The sequence below is a fragment of the Dreissena polymorpha genome, chromosome 3 (assembly GCF_020536995.1).
Source record: "Dreissena polymorpha isolate Duluth1 chromosome 3, UMN_Dpol_1.0, whole genome shotgun sequence".
NCBI lineage: Eukaryota > Metazoa > Mollusca > Bivalvia > Myida > Dreissenidae > Dreissena > Dreissena polymorpha.
The window spans coordinates 71,278,799-71,294,369 of record NC_068357.1 but is presented as its reverse complement, the minus strand read 5'-3'; the positions used below and the strand labels follow the sequence as shown (position 1 = coordinate 71,294,369).

The window sequence follows — 15,571 nt, the reverse complement described above, 5'->3', positions numbered from 1 at the left end:
ATTCCACCTAAAGATACTTTGTACACGTACCTTAATGAAGCCGACAAAGGAGCAGTTCTGTATTTAGCAGACGTCACTCTGTCATCCAGTCGCCGACCTCCCTTACTGACGCATTCCCAGCTCCTGGTTCGTGTGTATGTGAGTACATCGTCTGGACGGACAGGCATGGAACTGACAAGGTTAATCGACGGGAAGAAAGAGAAAGTGTCTTTGAGTGAAGATTTACCCGTAATCCATCGGTTAGAGTCGAGCCTCGTTGGAGTGTGACTGCATAAGAAATTTCTTGTTGTTGATTATTTTGACAAACATGGGTTGTATTTGCAGATTAAGGTTTTGTGAATAGGTTTTATTCCAGAATACATTAGGCTTAAAGCCCATGGGTACCATTACTTAGGATACGTAATATAGTCAACAGTTGTTAATGACATACAGGCTTATAAATATCATATTTTAAGCAATATACATTGTAGAATTAACATTTTTAATGAAAGAATTAGTAGCTCTAAAGAAATGCATATTCAAAATAAACTACTGTTTTTAACACTGTGTATGAAGTTCTGTTACAACATTTTGAGGTTTGAATAACACAATATATTTGAGTGTTAATGTCATTGAGATGGATATGATTGTGAGGGAATTTAAGTTAGTCGTTCTCACTCAAAATTCATGACTTCAAACCTTCAACAGGAATGACAGTTTAAACATAAAAACTAGATTTCACAGATTAAAATACTCCATCATACCTGTAGCCAGTGGGGTGGGGGCCGTTGGATGCGTTCGCACCCAACATTTTTTGACAAGTAAAAAAAGTGTACTACAAGATGCACCCAACTTTATTCGACGCAAAAATGGTTATTTATCTTTTCCCGGAATCCAGTGAGTCTTTGTTTTTAAGCGTTACAATAATGTTGAATGCAATAGGCTACCGACATGTCACCATATAATTAATTTCTCAATGAAGTCATTTCCAAGATAGCGCATGATTTTTATTTACAATTTAAAATGCTCTGTAACTTCAGTCTCTAAATACAGATAACAAGATTTCCGCGGTCGGAGATGACCGCATTGAAGCCGGATTTTTGATTTAAATGACAGGAAAGTACCTTTCGTGTTTTTGTCAATGCAATACTTAAATTACTGAAATATTGTTCAAAGGTCAAAATGAAATGTAAGTACTTTTCAAGGCATGAGCAAAGTTTGAGATTCTAGGTCCAAGCATACCAAAGTTACAACAATTTTAACATTTTAACATTTAAGTTCACAGTGACCTTGACCTTCAAATGAATGACATTGAAATGAATGACCTTGAAATGACCAGTGGTCATCTAAGTGTGCTTGCAAACCTTTACGTCAAGTTTGAGATTCTAGGTCCAAGCATACCAAAGTTATAACAATTTTAACATTTTAACATTGAAGGTCACAGTGACCTTGACCTTCAAATGAATGACATTGAAATGACCAGTGGTCATCTTCTAGTACTGGCCAATCTTTATTTCAAGTTTGAAGACTCTAGGTACAAGCATACCAAAGTTATAACATGAAATAAGAACTTTAACATTTTTACATTCAAGGTCACAGTGACCTTGACCTTCAAATGAATGACCTTGAAATGTCCAGTGGTTACTTACTAGTTCTGGCCAACCTTCATGTCAAGTTTCAAGACTCTAGGTCCAAGCATACCAAAGTTATAACAACTTTAACATTTTTACATTCAAGGTCACAGTGACCTTGACCTTCAAATGAATGACCTTGAAATGTCCAGTGGTTACTTACTAGTTCTGGCCAACCTTCATGTCAAGTTTCAAGACTCTAGGTCCAAGCATACCAAAGTTATAACAACTTTAACATTTTTATATTGAAGGTCACAGTGACCTTCACCTTCAAATGAATGACCTTGAAATGACCAGTGGTCATCTGTTAATCCTGGCCAACCTTCATGTCAAGTTTGAAGACTCTAGGTCCAAGCATACCAAAGTTATACCATGAAATAAGAACTTTAACATTTTTACATTCAAGGTCACAGTGACCTTGACCTTCAAATGAATGACCTTGAAATGACCAGTGGTTACTAACTAGTTATGGCCAACCTTCATGTCAAGTTTCAAGACTCTAGGTCCAAGCATACCAAAGTTATAAGAACTTTAACATTTTTTATATTGAAGGTCACAGTGACCTTGACCTTCAAATGAATGACCTTGAAATGACCAGTGGTCATCTGTTAATCCTGGCCAACCTTCATGTCAAGTTTGAAGACTCTAGGTCCAAGCATACCAAAGTTATACCATGAAATAAGAACTTTAACATTTTCGAGCACGCCGCCACCCCGCCCGCCCGCCCGCCCGCCCGACAACATCAATCTATAAGCCGAGATTTTTTCGAAAAAAAACCGGCTAAAAAGTCACCAGAATGCAGGATTATACCTTTTATTTTCAAACTTTTCTAGATTGAGGACCTCCGATTGCAGGAGGGGGACACCCTCCTCCGCACAAACCCCCTTTGCCACTTCGTGACTCAATAACAATCGTTTATGGGAAAATTCGCACCCTCCTTTTCAAAACCCTGGCTACGGGCCTGTCCATACACAATCTTTAAGTTTCCAAAAACAATTACTTTGTCCTTAAAATACTTACTGACTTTTTATATAGAATCAAAAAGTAAAGAAATGTATCATTGTTAAACCATGCAAACGAATTTACAGACTTTAATATAATACAATCATAAATGCAACACAGTTTAACATTCTCATTTTTACAGCAAAATTTAAGTCAAATCATGTAAGCATCTAGATGTGTGCATTATACATGACGTTGTTAATCAACCAATGGACCATACTGTGTCAATCTCATTGCCTGGTTGTTACCCTATGTGATCAAAGGCCTTGTCGTTTTATATTCTTTACATAAAATTCTAGTTGCAATAATTCAACTATATACTCATAAAAGCTCAGAGCATTCATGAAGAACTACATAGAATGCCAAATAATTGTGTATTAGCCAGTGCTTATTCTGCATTCACAAAATTAGCCCATGACCTACCTATAGGCTGTGGAAATCGTATTTGACCTCTTGTGGTTCACAAACCCGTAATTTTTGTATTCACAGAAAAAAAAATTAGGGAGGGGTAGACCTGTATCAGCTTTAAACGATATAAAATAAAACATGACTTATATGAAGCCAATGCTACTTCATTACCTAAATCGACTCTCCCTTCATTACCTAAATCTAATCTCCCTTCATTACCTAAATCGACTCTCCCTTCATTACCTACATCGTTTCTACCTTCATCACCTAAATCGACTCTCCCTTCATTACCTAAAACCGACTCTCCCTTCATTACCTAAATCGACTCTCCCTTTCCATGTGAAGCATATATCGCGGCACCCAGTAGGCGCGCAGTCGGCGCAGCACATCGTACTGCGTGCGTATGAACACGGAGTGGCTGAGGCTCGCGTTGCTGGCCGCCTTGCTGATCTGCTCCTTGGCGTCCCGCGTAAGGTGGATCTTGAACTTGTCCTGGATGTCTCTGTGAAAGGGAGGGGAAATGTATGTGACATGTAGGTGAAATAATGTATGCATGAAAAGCTGAATTAGTTCTAAAAAATAATTGAGCTTGCTGAATTTAGGTGAAATATTGTGTGTGAAAAGTGTGAAAAATTTACCAGAAAGTTATATTCATATACTAAATGGGAAATTCAATTAATTTTATTCCAAATTTATGATAAAATTATATGAAATTTAGTCTGCACAGGCTTATCAGGGACGAAACTGGATTTTCGCTAAGGAGATACTTTCTTTAAACAAAAAAGTCAATATAAGCAGGAAATGTCGGTCCAGATTAGCCTGTGCCGACTGCACATGCTAATATGGGCCAGCACTTTAAGCGCATGCATGAAACCCGGTTTCCCCAGAGCGATCCTCAAATGTATGCCTGCGTTCCCTGCCCACTCACCTGAAGAGCCTGTTCCGCTCCTCCACGATGGCGACGGCGTCAAACTTCTCCATACTGTCCTTGAAATACTCGCAGTCTAGCCAGAAGTTTACGAGCTGGCGGCCCGCTGTGCCCCACAGGAAACCCTTGAAGTCTTCCATACCTGAGAACTGAAACGAGATGGACGCTCTTAGTGCGGTCTCCACGACAACAAAGGCAGACGAGCAGACGGCCCCCTGTGTCCCAAAGGAAACCTTTAAAATACCCTATGTCGCAGGACTTAGCGAAATCCTAATGTTAGTACACGATTTCTCTATGACTATAAATGGCATTGTTAAGATATTCAGAAAAGAGATGGCCCTATAGAAACATGGTCCATGACTACGGCAGTTGATGAGAACGCGGTCCGTCAACCCTTCACCAATGCAAACTCTAGAAATTCTTAATGTTCATTTAGTAAATCAATTTGTGTTTGCAGCACATTTTCTTGAATGAGGTTTATCATTATCAGACAAGGCGGCGTGCTTGTGATCTTATTGGACCAAGATAGACGAGGCATGTAACGCTTCAAGCTAAAATGAAAACGTTGTTTAAACTTATCTATGAGTGTTAAGCCATATTTAATACCATTCAAAATGCTCGTGCAAAAAAAAAACACTAATGAAGATACAAAAAAATTTGTAAACTGTTGAACAAAAAGCAACAACAAGTAAACTGACCTCACTGTAGAAGTGTTCAGGGTACATTATATCTGTCATATATTCATTAAAATAGAGCCTTACAGTTCAGAATTATCAACCATAACTTCAAACCCTAAAGGGTAGGCCACTTCAAAGTCAAAGCCCCGCAGACACTTGGGTCTTATCCAACTAAGTAATACCGACCACAATCCAGTCTTATCAGACTTTGTAGTTTCCGAAAATACTCAAATAAAATGAGTCGTGTTCTGAGAAAATTGGGCTTAATGCATGTGCGTAAAGTGTCATCCCAGATTAGCCTTTGCAGTATGCACAGGCTAATCAGGGACAACACTTTCCGCTTTTATGACATTTTTTGTAAAATTAAGTCTCTTCTTAGCAAAAATCCAATTTTGGCAAAAAGTGTCGTCCCTGATTAGCCTGTGCGGACTGCACAGGCTAATCTGGGACGACACTTAACGCACATGCATTATGCCCAGTTTTGGCAGAACGAGACTCAAATAATCATAATGTTGATGCATACGTCAGTATCAAACATACAAATAATTCAGTAAAAAATGTGCCGTTTATTGTTGATATATTAAGAACCTGATGGTTACATCTTCCATTTGGTATCGATAATTTTCAAAAACTTTATAATTTGTGACAAATTACAAATAATTATCAACGTTAGTATTAAAAAAAAGGCAACGCCAGCAGAGCAAACGTGCTTACGTTAGTAATTTTCAAGACATATACAGGCGGTTGTTAACAAATGTTTCAATTTTAAAACCTGAAAGTCCCTGAATTAACTGAATGTGCATGTTAGCTGAAATAAATGGGCCCTGCTCAGTAAAACGGGGGTTAAATGCACGCGCGTAAAGTGTCGTCCCAGATTAGCATGTGCAGTGCGCACAGGCTAATCAGGGACGACACTTTCCGCTTTTATGATTTTTTTTTCGTTTAAAGAAAGTCTCTTCTTAGCAAAATTCCAGTTAATGTGGAAAGTGTTGTCCCCGATTAGCCTGTTTGGACTGCACACAATAATCTGGGACGCCACTTAATGCACATGCATTAAACCCCTTTTTCACAGAGCGAGACTCAACTTATCAGAGTAGTAATTAAACGTAGGACCTTGATGTGCTCGCACGCATCTTATTAGAACTCCAACCATACGTTACAAATACTAAATTCATACCATTTTTAGAGTAAAATTGAACAGCGCCCATTTGTATCATTTTATTGTTCTTTCATATGAACGCATCGTTAAATAGTAGGAATATGCATATGTATTTGCGACAAAACGTTTTCGAATAATGGTGGTTTTTAGTTCTATGCCAAACACATTTCACAAGTGCGTTATGCGTTTAAAACGTTACATAGTATATTCATTGTTTTCACAAATGCCTCACGTGTGTCATTATTTTGGAGAACCACTGAAAACAAGATGGGGGTTCAGGTTGCACCAGGGAAATCAACAGATTTGCAAAATTTGCGTGCCGTGTCAATCAGTTCTTACAAAGAGGAACCTTACGACGCACATGTATGTGTAAGTAATACATAGTGACAGTTTTAAATGACCTGTTAGAAAGTTTCGTTTTTAAACCGTGCACATGTATAAACATTAAGAAAAAAATGTGTTAAAAAAATTAATTTGATAAATTTGCAGTTTTCATCATTTTTCACTGTAAATAAATAAGCGGCCTGCAAGAAAAAACACCAACCGTGACCTCTTACCGTTCCAAGCGTGCTCTCCTTCAGCTGCTGAAACGTCATCTTGAGGCGGCCCTCTAGGTTCTTGACGTCAGTTTCCGTCTGCGCCTCGCTGACGCCCTCGTCGTCAAACGCCACGTAGACGTTGCCGTCTGGTTCCGGTTCGTCCTCACCAAACATCTCGTCGAAGTCCCGGTACGGGTGACGCATGTATTCCTCGTAATTAATGGGCGCTGACAGAACCCTGGCGAGGCAAAAACGAAAGTGGGGTGAGTGAAAGTCAAAATTATTTTATGAATTAATGTATATGCTGAATTTTGAATGAACAAAGTTTTAATTATACAGGAATTAATGAAAGATTTTCTTTAAACATTTCTGGAGAAAACTTTTGACAAACTGTTAGTATTTCCGTTCAATAATAGACCTTGCGTAAAAGGCTTCCCAGCTTAAAGAGAGATTGCAAAATACGAACATTTATGAAGACCTATGTCTTTGTGATGCTAAAATTAAAGAATTTCTAAATGAAAACTGAGTTCCTCGAATGCACGTCTGACGAGAAGCATGACTGCATTCTAAAATATCAATGGTCGATCTATGTCTAATGATATATGTCAACGGATTTGCTCAAAATTTGTCAAACAACTGTTTTGACAATTTAAAAAAAGAGAGTAATATACTGATTTCAAAAAAATGTACGCATTATATTTAAGCTAGCAAAATAAAATTCCTTACTAAGTACAAATGTAAACAAAATATGTTCGTTAATTGAGTATTATCTGTCCCAATCGAAAAATATATACAGCGTTTGTTTCGCTTTCCATTCGCAAGGCTCTCCGTGTTACTATAATTATTTACAATATAAAAGTTAGATTTTTAAGTAAATTGATTACGCGTTATTTAAAAAACGAAAATCTGTAAACAAGTCCCTTTTACGAAGCCAGATATCTCCGACGTACCTGGCGTGTCGGAGGAACGCTGCTTCCGCTTCCGATTGTTGTGCCGCCTGCAGGTGGCGTTTGCCGCGCGACATCCGCGAGGAGCGGCGGCTGTGACTCTGCTGCGACTTGCTCTCGTGCTCGGCTGTCAAGAAATATTGCGGAGGTGGCAAACGATATTAATACCGATTTTAAAGACAGCATTGTGCACAGATTATCACGTATACGACGTTGTAAGCAGATGGCATTGTGAATATTGTAAACGACATAACTGACGATATTGTAGACAATCATCTAGCATGTTTAGGTGATAGGCATATGAAACAAGCGCCTACATGGCGCCTATTGCATTACATACCTGTATCAGGGTCAAAGGTCACGGTGATATCCCTCGGCACGTGCGGCCCTTCCTCGTTCCCCAGCTGCAGACGTAAATCTGGGTCGCCATCGTCACGGTCTCGTCTGCAAAGTAAACAAATGGCGCGTAAAATTTAAATGAATTGTGTGTTTGGATTGTAAATATCTTTCAAATTGGAGTATGATAATCTGTTAAAGTAAGATTTTGATGTAACTCACTCAGTTGTCTTTATGAATTAATCGAGCAAGATCCTCGACACGTACTAAATATTATGTGTTTTTAAACAAATTTAAAAACAAATCTACACACGTATACATTCAATTTAATATTTATATACAAGAAAGAACATGCATTTTTAACATTAGACTTCAAGTAAATATAGAAGAAATTGTAAGTGTTTTATATCTATCTGGAGATGAACGGAAAGCTACTTCCGGTAGCCTTACTTGGACCGGAACTTGAAGGATGCTGTCTTGGAGGTGGTGTGGGTGTGGGTGGTCGTGCTGCCGCGCTCGTCTTCGTAGTAATAGGGATCTGGAAGGGGTCGCGTATACCGGTACTTATACTTACTCATTAGAATTAGTAAACAATTGTCTAACTAGAGAATAACCGATCTACTACTTTGGAGTTCGCTTTAACGTTTATCCTAAGGGATGTACTTAGTAACAGAAAATCGGAGGAAAATTAGATGAAATAAATAAATATTCGTGTTGCTGCTTAAATAAACTTTCTACAAGTCAGTTGCATTATTATCTATTAATTGATCTTGTACATACATGAATACTCTTAAACATAGTATTTTCTTCAATGTTAAATTTACCGAACAGTTCAAAAACACAATTTAACATTATACAAAATACCCATGTAAAAAACAATGAAACATACTAGTGTTGGCTTTGGTTTTCAAAAGATGTTCGAAACCAATCCAGAATCTTAAATACAATATGTTCTACAACAAATCTTATACAACGCCCTACCCTCGCCGAGGTGCATGGGCGCGGGCACGCTGAGTGCGCGACTTCCGGGGCGCTGGTACTTGAACAGCTGACTGGCGTTGTAGTGTGCCTCAAAGTTGAAATCCTCGTCGTCGACGTCGTTGGCGCTGTTGTCGGCGCTGTTGCTAAGCGACGAAACGTAGCTCTCCGACTGCCGGCTGTAGCCACGTATCTGGTGGCTCGAACCCCGGCTGGCGGAGTAGCGGTCGTCCAGGGGCCGCAACAACAACTTGCAGAGCTTGAACTCGCGGAAAAGCTGCGTACTAGAAGGAATACAAGGAAAGTAGGTGCGTGCGTGTCATTAAATACACTTTGTATATGGGAGTAACATACATACGCAGTGCACATTTACATGACTGTTTGATATGGGTAACATTGTAAACATAGATCTGCAAGTAAATAAGTAACGGCTGATCACGAAAGTTGAAATATGTGCCGTACAGATGTCATACGACTGACGCTCGTAGTGTTAGCAATTCTCAATAAGATCGCAAAAAAGTATCTCCGTATTATACACCATCGACGCAAGCAAGCAACATCGATAAAAAAAAATGGGCCCAATGGTAAATTTTCAGCGACTTTAGCACTATATGAAAAGTATCACTAAACCTTGCATATGTTTGGACTAGACAACAACATTACATAGGCTAGTAATTCGATAGGTATACGCTGTATACGGGGTTTACCTGAGGAAGAGCGGGAGTCGCTCCTTCCGCGCCCACTGAAGCATGGCGTCGCGCTCATCGTCCGTCACTCCGTAGGGCAGACTCTCTGTGGAGCCAGGACGACTTCCGGTTCCGGGAAGCTCTTCGAAGGCTCCGGTCAGCCGGTTATAATGCAGTGCTTGTGGGAATACCTAAGATCATAAAAATGGAAAACCCTTAACATATGCAGAGAAAACGTTTTTCTTGCGCTATTTTAACTCAAAATAGTCTGATTGGATCAAATTTTGATGATTCTTGAAAAAACAAATCACGGATTCATCACATCTACTATATTATAGTTGCATTTGTCAATCAAATTGGAAACTAGAGGCCACGGTGGCGTAGTTTATATGGCGTTCGATCCCCGAAATTTGATCATTCTTTTGGTCTCCGCCATTACACTAATTACTGGTTCTACCCTGGAAAAGGAGCTTAAACAAATTGGATTAATTTTTATAATTTGGAATTTATTTTCTTATAGTGTTTATTATTTAATCTTAACCGAAATGAAATGTGAGAATAAGCGACCTATTTGTACATATTTAGTTATTTCTAATTTTCTATGGCTTTGATTTACATGTATGCAAGTAAGTGACTTTTACAATCTAGCATGCCATTTTACGATTAAGTTTAATTTCAATGCACAGTTGTTTCGATTTAATGTGGAATTTATTGTGATATAACCCTGATGATTGTCAGGGTGGTGACCTTCCAAACATTGTTAAGAAGATAAATGCTCCATGATAAAGTACAAATACACAAAACTGATAATGAATCGATCCCCACTGCTTATATTCCTACCTATCTAAATATTGTACTGACGTGAAGAATTAAAACTTACGACCGATCAATATTGGCAAGGGGTGACTGACATGTATATATCGTTAATAGGTATGTAGAGTATGCAGTTGTGAATTAACGATAGCAGTAGACATACATAAGAACAGTTTAATATATATGTTAATAGAACTGGCATAAAATAACAACCTCTTATGAAAATGTATTATTATCATTCATGTCTTATGAACATGGTTTATTTCGTATCTATGCGGGTTTTTTCAGCCCGTTGTTTGGTAGTATCTGCGTCAAAAACTAGGCGCCGCCTTGTAAACCACTACGTACGCTACGCGTGTCTATCCAACATCGGTGCGCATTAAAATGGCACTCGAACTACTCTGAGCTTTAAAACAAAGATCTATTAATATGTATAGATCTTTGATTAAAAAGACTTTTTAAATATGTTCCTCATTTAAAAAGGGGCACTCTAACAACTCTTTAAAGACGTCATCGAAGTATTAAATTTGCCTTCGTACTGCATTACACCTTAAAAGTGGCCGTCGAATTACGCTGCGCATTAAATGTGGCAATCGATCTACGCTTAGCATGCATTTAAGATTGTCTCTACAACATGTCTACGCTTCAAACTTGGTCCTCGTATACGCTACGTCCTACTTGTGACACTGAAGCTACACTAAACATTAAATTTTGAAAGTGTGACTCGAACTATGCTACGCATAAAAAGATTCACTTTACCTACGCTACTCATTACAGGTGGCTTTCAACTAAGCTACGCATTACATGTGGCACTCGAACTGCGCTACGCATGAAAAGTGTTTCTCGAACTACGCAACGCATTGAAAGTAGTCTTAATAGTACCTAAATCATTTGAAGTGGCATAAGGACGCATTAAGAGTCGCTGTCAAATATGCTACGCATTTCACAATAGGTACTGGTATGGTGCGTATTCCAAATGGTTCTCAAATCACGTGTTTTTAAATTTTTAGACATTTGATGACTTGAAAGAAAATTGATGAATCTACGATTGAAAGGACTCCAAATTTGCTACGAAGTAATTACGCTAGCTTTTTCAGTGCGAAAGAACCAGCTTGGAACTTGTGCGCATTCCCCGCCCTCAAGTGTGCACCGGAACTGATGACGTCACTATCGGAAATGCTTACTGGAAGTGTGAGAAATGCGTTGAAGTAGTCGAGGAAGAGGTCATCATAGGCCAGCAGGTCCTCTAGATTCTCGCCAGTGATCTCGAGCGCTGAAAATGGAAGAATATTGGTCTGAAAAACATTTATGATTTTCTCCTGACATACTTAGCGTCTGTCAGTCTGAAAAACATTAATGATTTTCTACTGACATAATTAGCGTCTGTCAGCGCAAATAGAGCAAAGTGGTGCTCTGTTCAATATGCAAATGTAAGAACCCCCCCCCCCCAAAAAAAAAAAAACAACAACAACAAACAAACAAAAAACAAAAAAAAAAACAACACAAAAACACACACACACACACAACAACAACAAAAAACAACAACAACAAACAAACATGTACTATACATAAGCATAACAATTCGATTTAAACAACAACTTTTTATACACAAAATTGTGAAAAAACATATGCACTGGGAAACTGTTCTACTGACAAGCTTAGACTTAATATTAATGGCATTCTCCTTGAACAAACCAAAGAATTTAATTTACTAGGAGTTACGATTGATGAGCATCTTACATGGCAATCTCACATAAACAGTGTATGTCGTAAACTTAACTTTAAACTGGCCTTATTAAAACGAATTTACTATTTTATTAACTATGAAACAAAAAAACTATTTTACAACTCATATATCTTAACGACTATGGATTTTTGTTGCGCATTATGGTGTTCAGCAACACAGTCACACTTACGTAAAATACATTCGATACAAAAACGAGCTGCTAAAATAATACTGAATAAACCATATTCAACTCTTTCAGCTCCCTTATTCAAAGAACTTGGTTGGTTGACATTCAATAACAGATGTACTTTCCTAACTGGATCTATTGTTCATAAGTTTGTAATAGGCGCAATGCCCTCTTATTTCAATAATGTTATACATATCTCAAATAACAATGTGTACGCTCTCAGATCCATCACACACACTGATATATCATCTATTCCGTTTAAAACAAATTATGGAAAACGAGCGTTTTCGTTTCGGTCACGAACCATATGGAATTCAATTCCAATAAGCATCCGACAAGTGTCTTCGAATACTACATTCAAAATAAAATTTAAAGAATACCTACAAACAAATCATTGATATATATGTATGCTCATTTGTTAATGTTTCTATGTTAATACTTTGTTGTGATGTGTCTGATGTGATTTATTTGAAAGATTAATTTTTGAAAGATTGATTTTTGTATCATATTTTGCATATTTTGTATTATCATAATCATCATCGTCATCATTATCATTGTTGTCTTCGTCGTCGTCGTCGGAATTGATAAGGAAGTTATTATAACATTTAACTGTATAGTTCATTTTCTTTTTTCCCTTGTATGTTCGTATGCATGTTTCAAAATATATACTTGTGTTTTGTTACTGAAGACCACATTGTAAAAAAGAAATTATTTCTTAATGTGAATTCTTCATGAAATAAAGTTATTATTATTATTATTATTAAACAAAAATGTCGAAATATAATTATCAATATAATTTTTATAACAAATGCATGCCAATTGTGTTATTTTGAAGGTCTCTGTCGAGTACATATTTTACATGTAGGCTATAAAAGTGAAAAAACACGAAATCTGAACAATTATAGCAGTCTAAATACTCAAGTTAAAGAAACATGTAACAGCTACACATAGCGGTTCAAGCGAGTCCGTGAATGGATTATGAATGGCAAATGACCCGCTGTGTAAAGCCAGCCACATCCGGTACTTCGCACCCCGAGATATACGCCTTTCATTAACACCCGGTCCGGTCATGATTGGTTAAATATTTAATTATTATAACAAATGTATATTATTGTTTTCAGTATCACGTGTGTCATTTGTAAAATTTAATTTATTGTGTATTCAATAAATTAGGTTTAGGCACGGACTCTAGATACACTCCGTGGTTTAGGTAACGTATATCAATTAAGACAACTGAAATGATTCGAAAACAGATGCTAACTTTATGTTTCTTAAATTGTAATTCATTTATTAATGTGTTATGTATTTCAGTTTGATGATTTTGTCCCCACACACGTATTTTGGTTTAACACGCGCATTTTGTTCATTAATCGACAATATACAAGTTCCTACTTCCCGTTTATGTGCACTTTGCCATTAATACAAAATATATTTTTGCATATGAAACCAAGACCATTTCCTAAAATACTATAGCTTTTTAAATAGTTTATATACATAAATATTGTTACTCAATATCGTTATTGTGTACTTGAATAAACATTCTGGTATGTTCTGTTCTTAATAAGAATTGAGTCCCTTCCTGTAGGAAAGCAACCCGTGATTTAATGAGGATCTAACGTTAACGCCAGATTCCTTAATGCAAACACAGACCCTTTCGATATTAGAGGGATCCATAAAATTTTATTTGATATTACCTATATCGATAACATCCGGTTCCTTAATGTGGGTCAAGCCCCTTTCTGAAGCGAATGAAGACGAGAATCTCAGATATAAGACATCGTTTTATTCATGCTGATATATAAGGGTCGGACCCCTGTGAATGGTCCCATCGATCGTCCGTGATATAATTATAACCTACCGTTTACATCCGGTTCCTTTAACTGGGTCGAGACCCTTTTGATAGGGGACGGACCCGAAAATCGAACATACGACCGGCGAGCGCCGACCACAGGGGCAGATCTCATATTTCCCGGAAAAGTGCACGAACTGGTACCTCACAGTGTTTTCGAATTTCGAAGATATCATATAAATATATCCGTTCTGAGTTATAAGCTCTAAAAGCACATTATTCGATGGCGATTTGTTCACTTATAAAGACAAGTTGATTTTTATATTCAACACCGTTTTATACCGTTTAAATTATGTATATTTATGTAACAACTTTTCTACATTCCCGTCTTTATAATTGTTAAAACTTTTCAAAAGAAAATTGTTTATTTAGAATAATATCCTTCGTTTCACACACAGGTTGCAAATATTATTATCATTCTGCATTTACAAACATCTATTTACTCGTATTTCTATTCAGGATTCATTTAAAATTAAATTGCACGTAAATTATAACGACGTTTAAGCCCTAACTTAAACTAACGCGGTCTGAAATTTATTTCACTTTTAAATGGCATATTTAATTCCCCAAATCAAACTAAAGATGAACACAAACAGAAGTTTGTGTAAACGTTGACGTCGTTTTGTTTGTTTTAACGATAATCCGCCCGACCCTCGAACAATAGTTTTTCCTTTTAATCTCTAAGAATACTTCTCGGCGTTTGTTCGCTGTTCGATTAATAGCAATCGGAAAGTAATCATTAGGATTAAACATGCTGATTAACATAACACGTGTTGATTTTGTGATAAAATCTGTTTGCAATTATTCAAATGTCTAAACATTTTCAAACAAGAAATTTACGATTTGTAGAGACCCGGTTTTCAAATAATTGCCGTCCGATCATTTTTTTTCAATATTTTTTTGTACAAGACAATTACTTTTCAAGTCATAAAACACCCTGATGTATCATATTACTTTAAAACCTTGAATTTTGCTACAGGCAATTTTAAACAGACCATATAGTAGCATATACAAATAACAATTTGTGCGATCCTTTTATTCTGATAATAACATTTAACCTAAAGCATGGTTATCAATTTCGATCATGTGCGAATAAAAACACGAACGTTTGTTGAACGAAAGTTTAATTTGATATTCAATGGAACTGCCTGGCATTAATTCAGTAAGAAGTAATGCATAAATTGAGATACATTATGGCTGCAAAACGGAAAATATACGTCATCAATTAAGGTGATTGGTCAACTAGTTCATTTTGTTGTACACCTTTAGTTTTTGTTAAAAAATATTGTCAAAATCATAACAAGAGTTGTCACTGTTCTCGCAGAATGCCCCCGAAGTATTTTTTGTAAATATGAAGAAGAAAAAAAAACAGACACGTTTTACTTATTTATTTACAAAATAGCAACAGTCGATTATCGAAGAATAATAACTGTGCAATACGGAAAAAAGAGTTATGTACTGTTCTTTGTACTATCTCTCAGTTTCGTTAGCATTTCATAATCTTTTTAAGATTTTAAATCTTACAGAGACTTGTTTTTCTTGTACTTTGCACTTCCTCGTAATACTCTCTATCAAACTACGGCGGCCTCAAACTACACCGTTTTTCTTTGATTACATTCAATACAAATGGAGTCATGCTCCGCACAAGACTACAATGCAATAACTCTGTAAACACTGAAGTGAGAGTAAACACTGAAGTGAGGGTAACGGCCCTTGTACTTTTTCT

General features: G+C 37.0%; 1 protein-coding gene across 15 annotated transcripts in view; it reads right to left on the bottom strand.

The window, feature by feature from the left end:
• Window positions 1–15,571, bottom strand: part of LOC127874696 (uncharacterized) — an 82,206-nt gene that overhangs the window by 47,717 nt on the left and 18,918 nt on the right. For 14 of the 15 annotated variants that reach the window (XM_052419224.1, XM_052419215.1, XM_052419225.1 and 11 more), the window contains exons 2-11: window positions 11,268–11,356; window positions 9,292–9,461; window positions 8,588–8,868; window positions 8,057–8,144; window positions 7,611–7,714; window positions 7,274–7,397; window positions 6,342–6,561; window positions 3,949–4,097; window positions 3,337–3,522; window positions 31–267 (exon numbers count right to left, since the gene is read on the bottom strand). In XM_052419224.1, the coding sequence (XP_052275184.1) occupies window positions 31–267; window positions 3,337–3,522; window positions 3,949–4,097; window positions 6,342–6,561; window positions 7,274–7,397; window positions 7,611–7,714; window positions 8,057–8,144; window positions 8,588–8,868; window positions 9,292–9,461; window positions 11,268–11,356 (1,648 nt within the window). Of the gene's footprint in view, window positions 1–30; window positions 268–3,336; window positions 3,523–3,948; window positions 4,098–6,341; window positions 6,562–7,273; window positions 7,398–7,610; window positions 7,715–8,056; window positions 8,145–8,587; window positions 8,869–9,291; window positions 9,462–11,267; window positions 11,357–13,854; window positions 14,116–15,571 lie in introns of those variants that run through there. The other variant, XM_052419220.1, reaches the window with a different exon arrangement.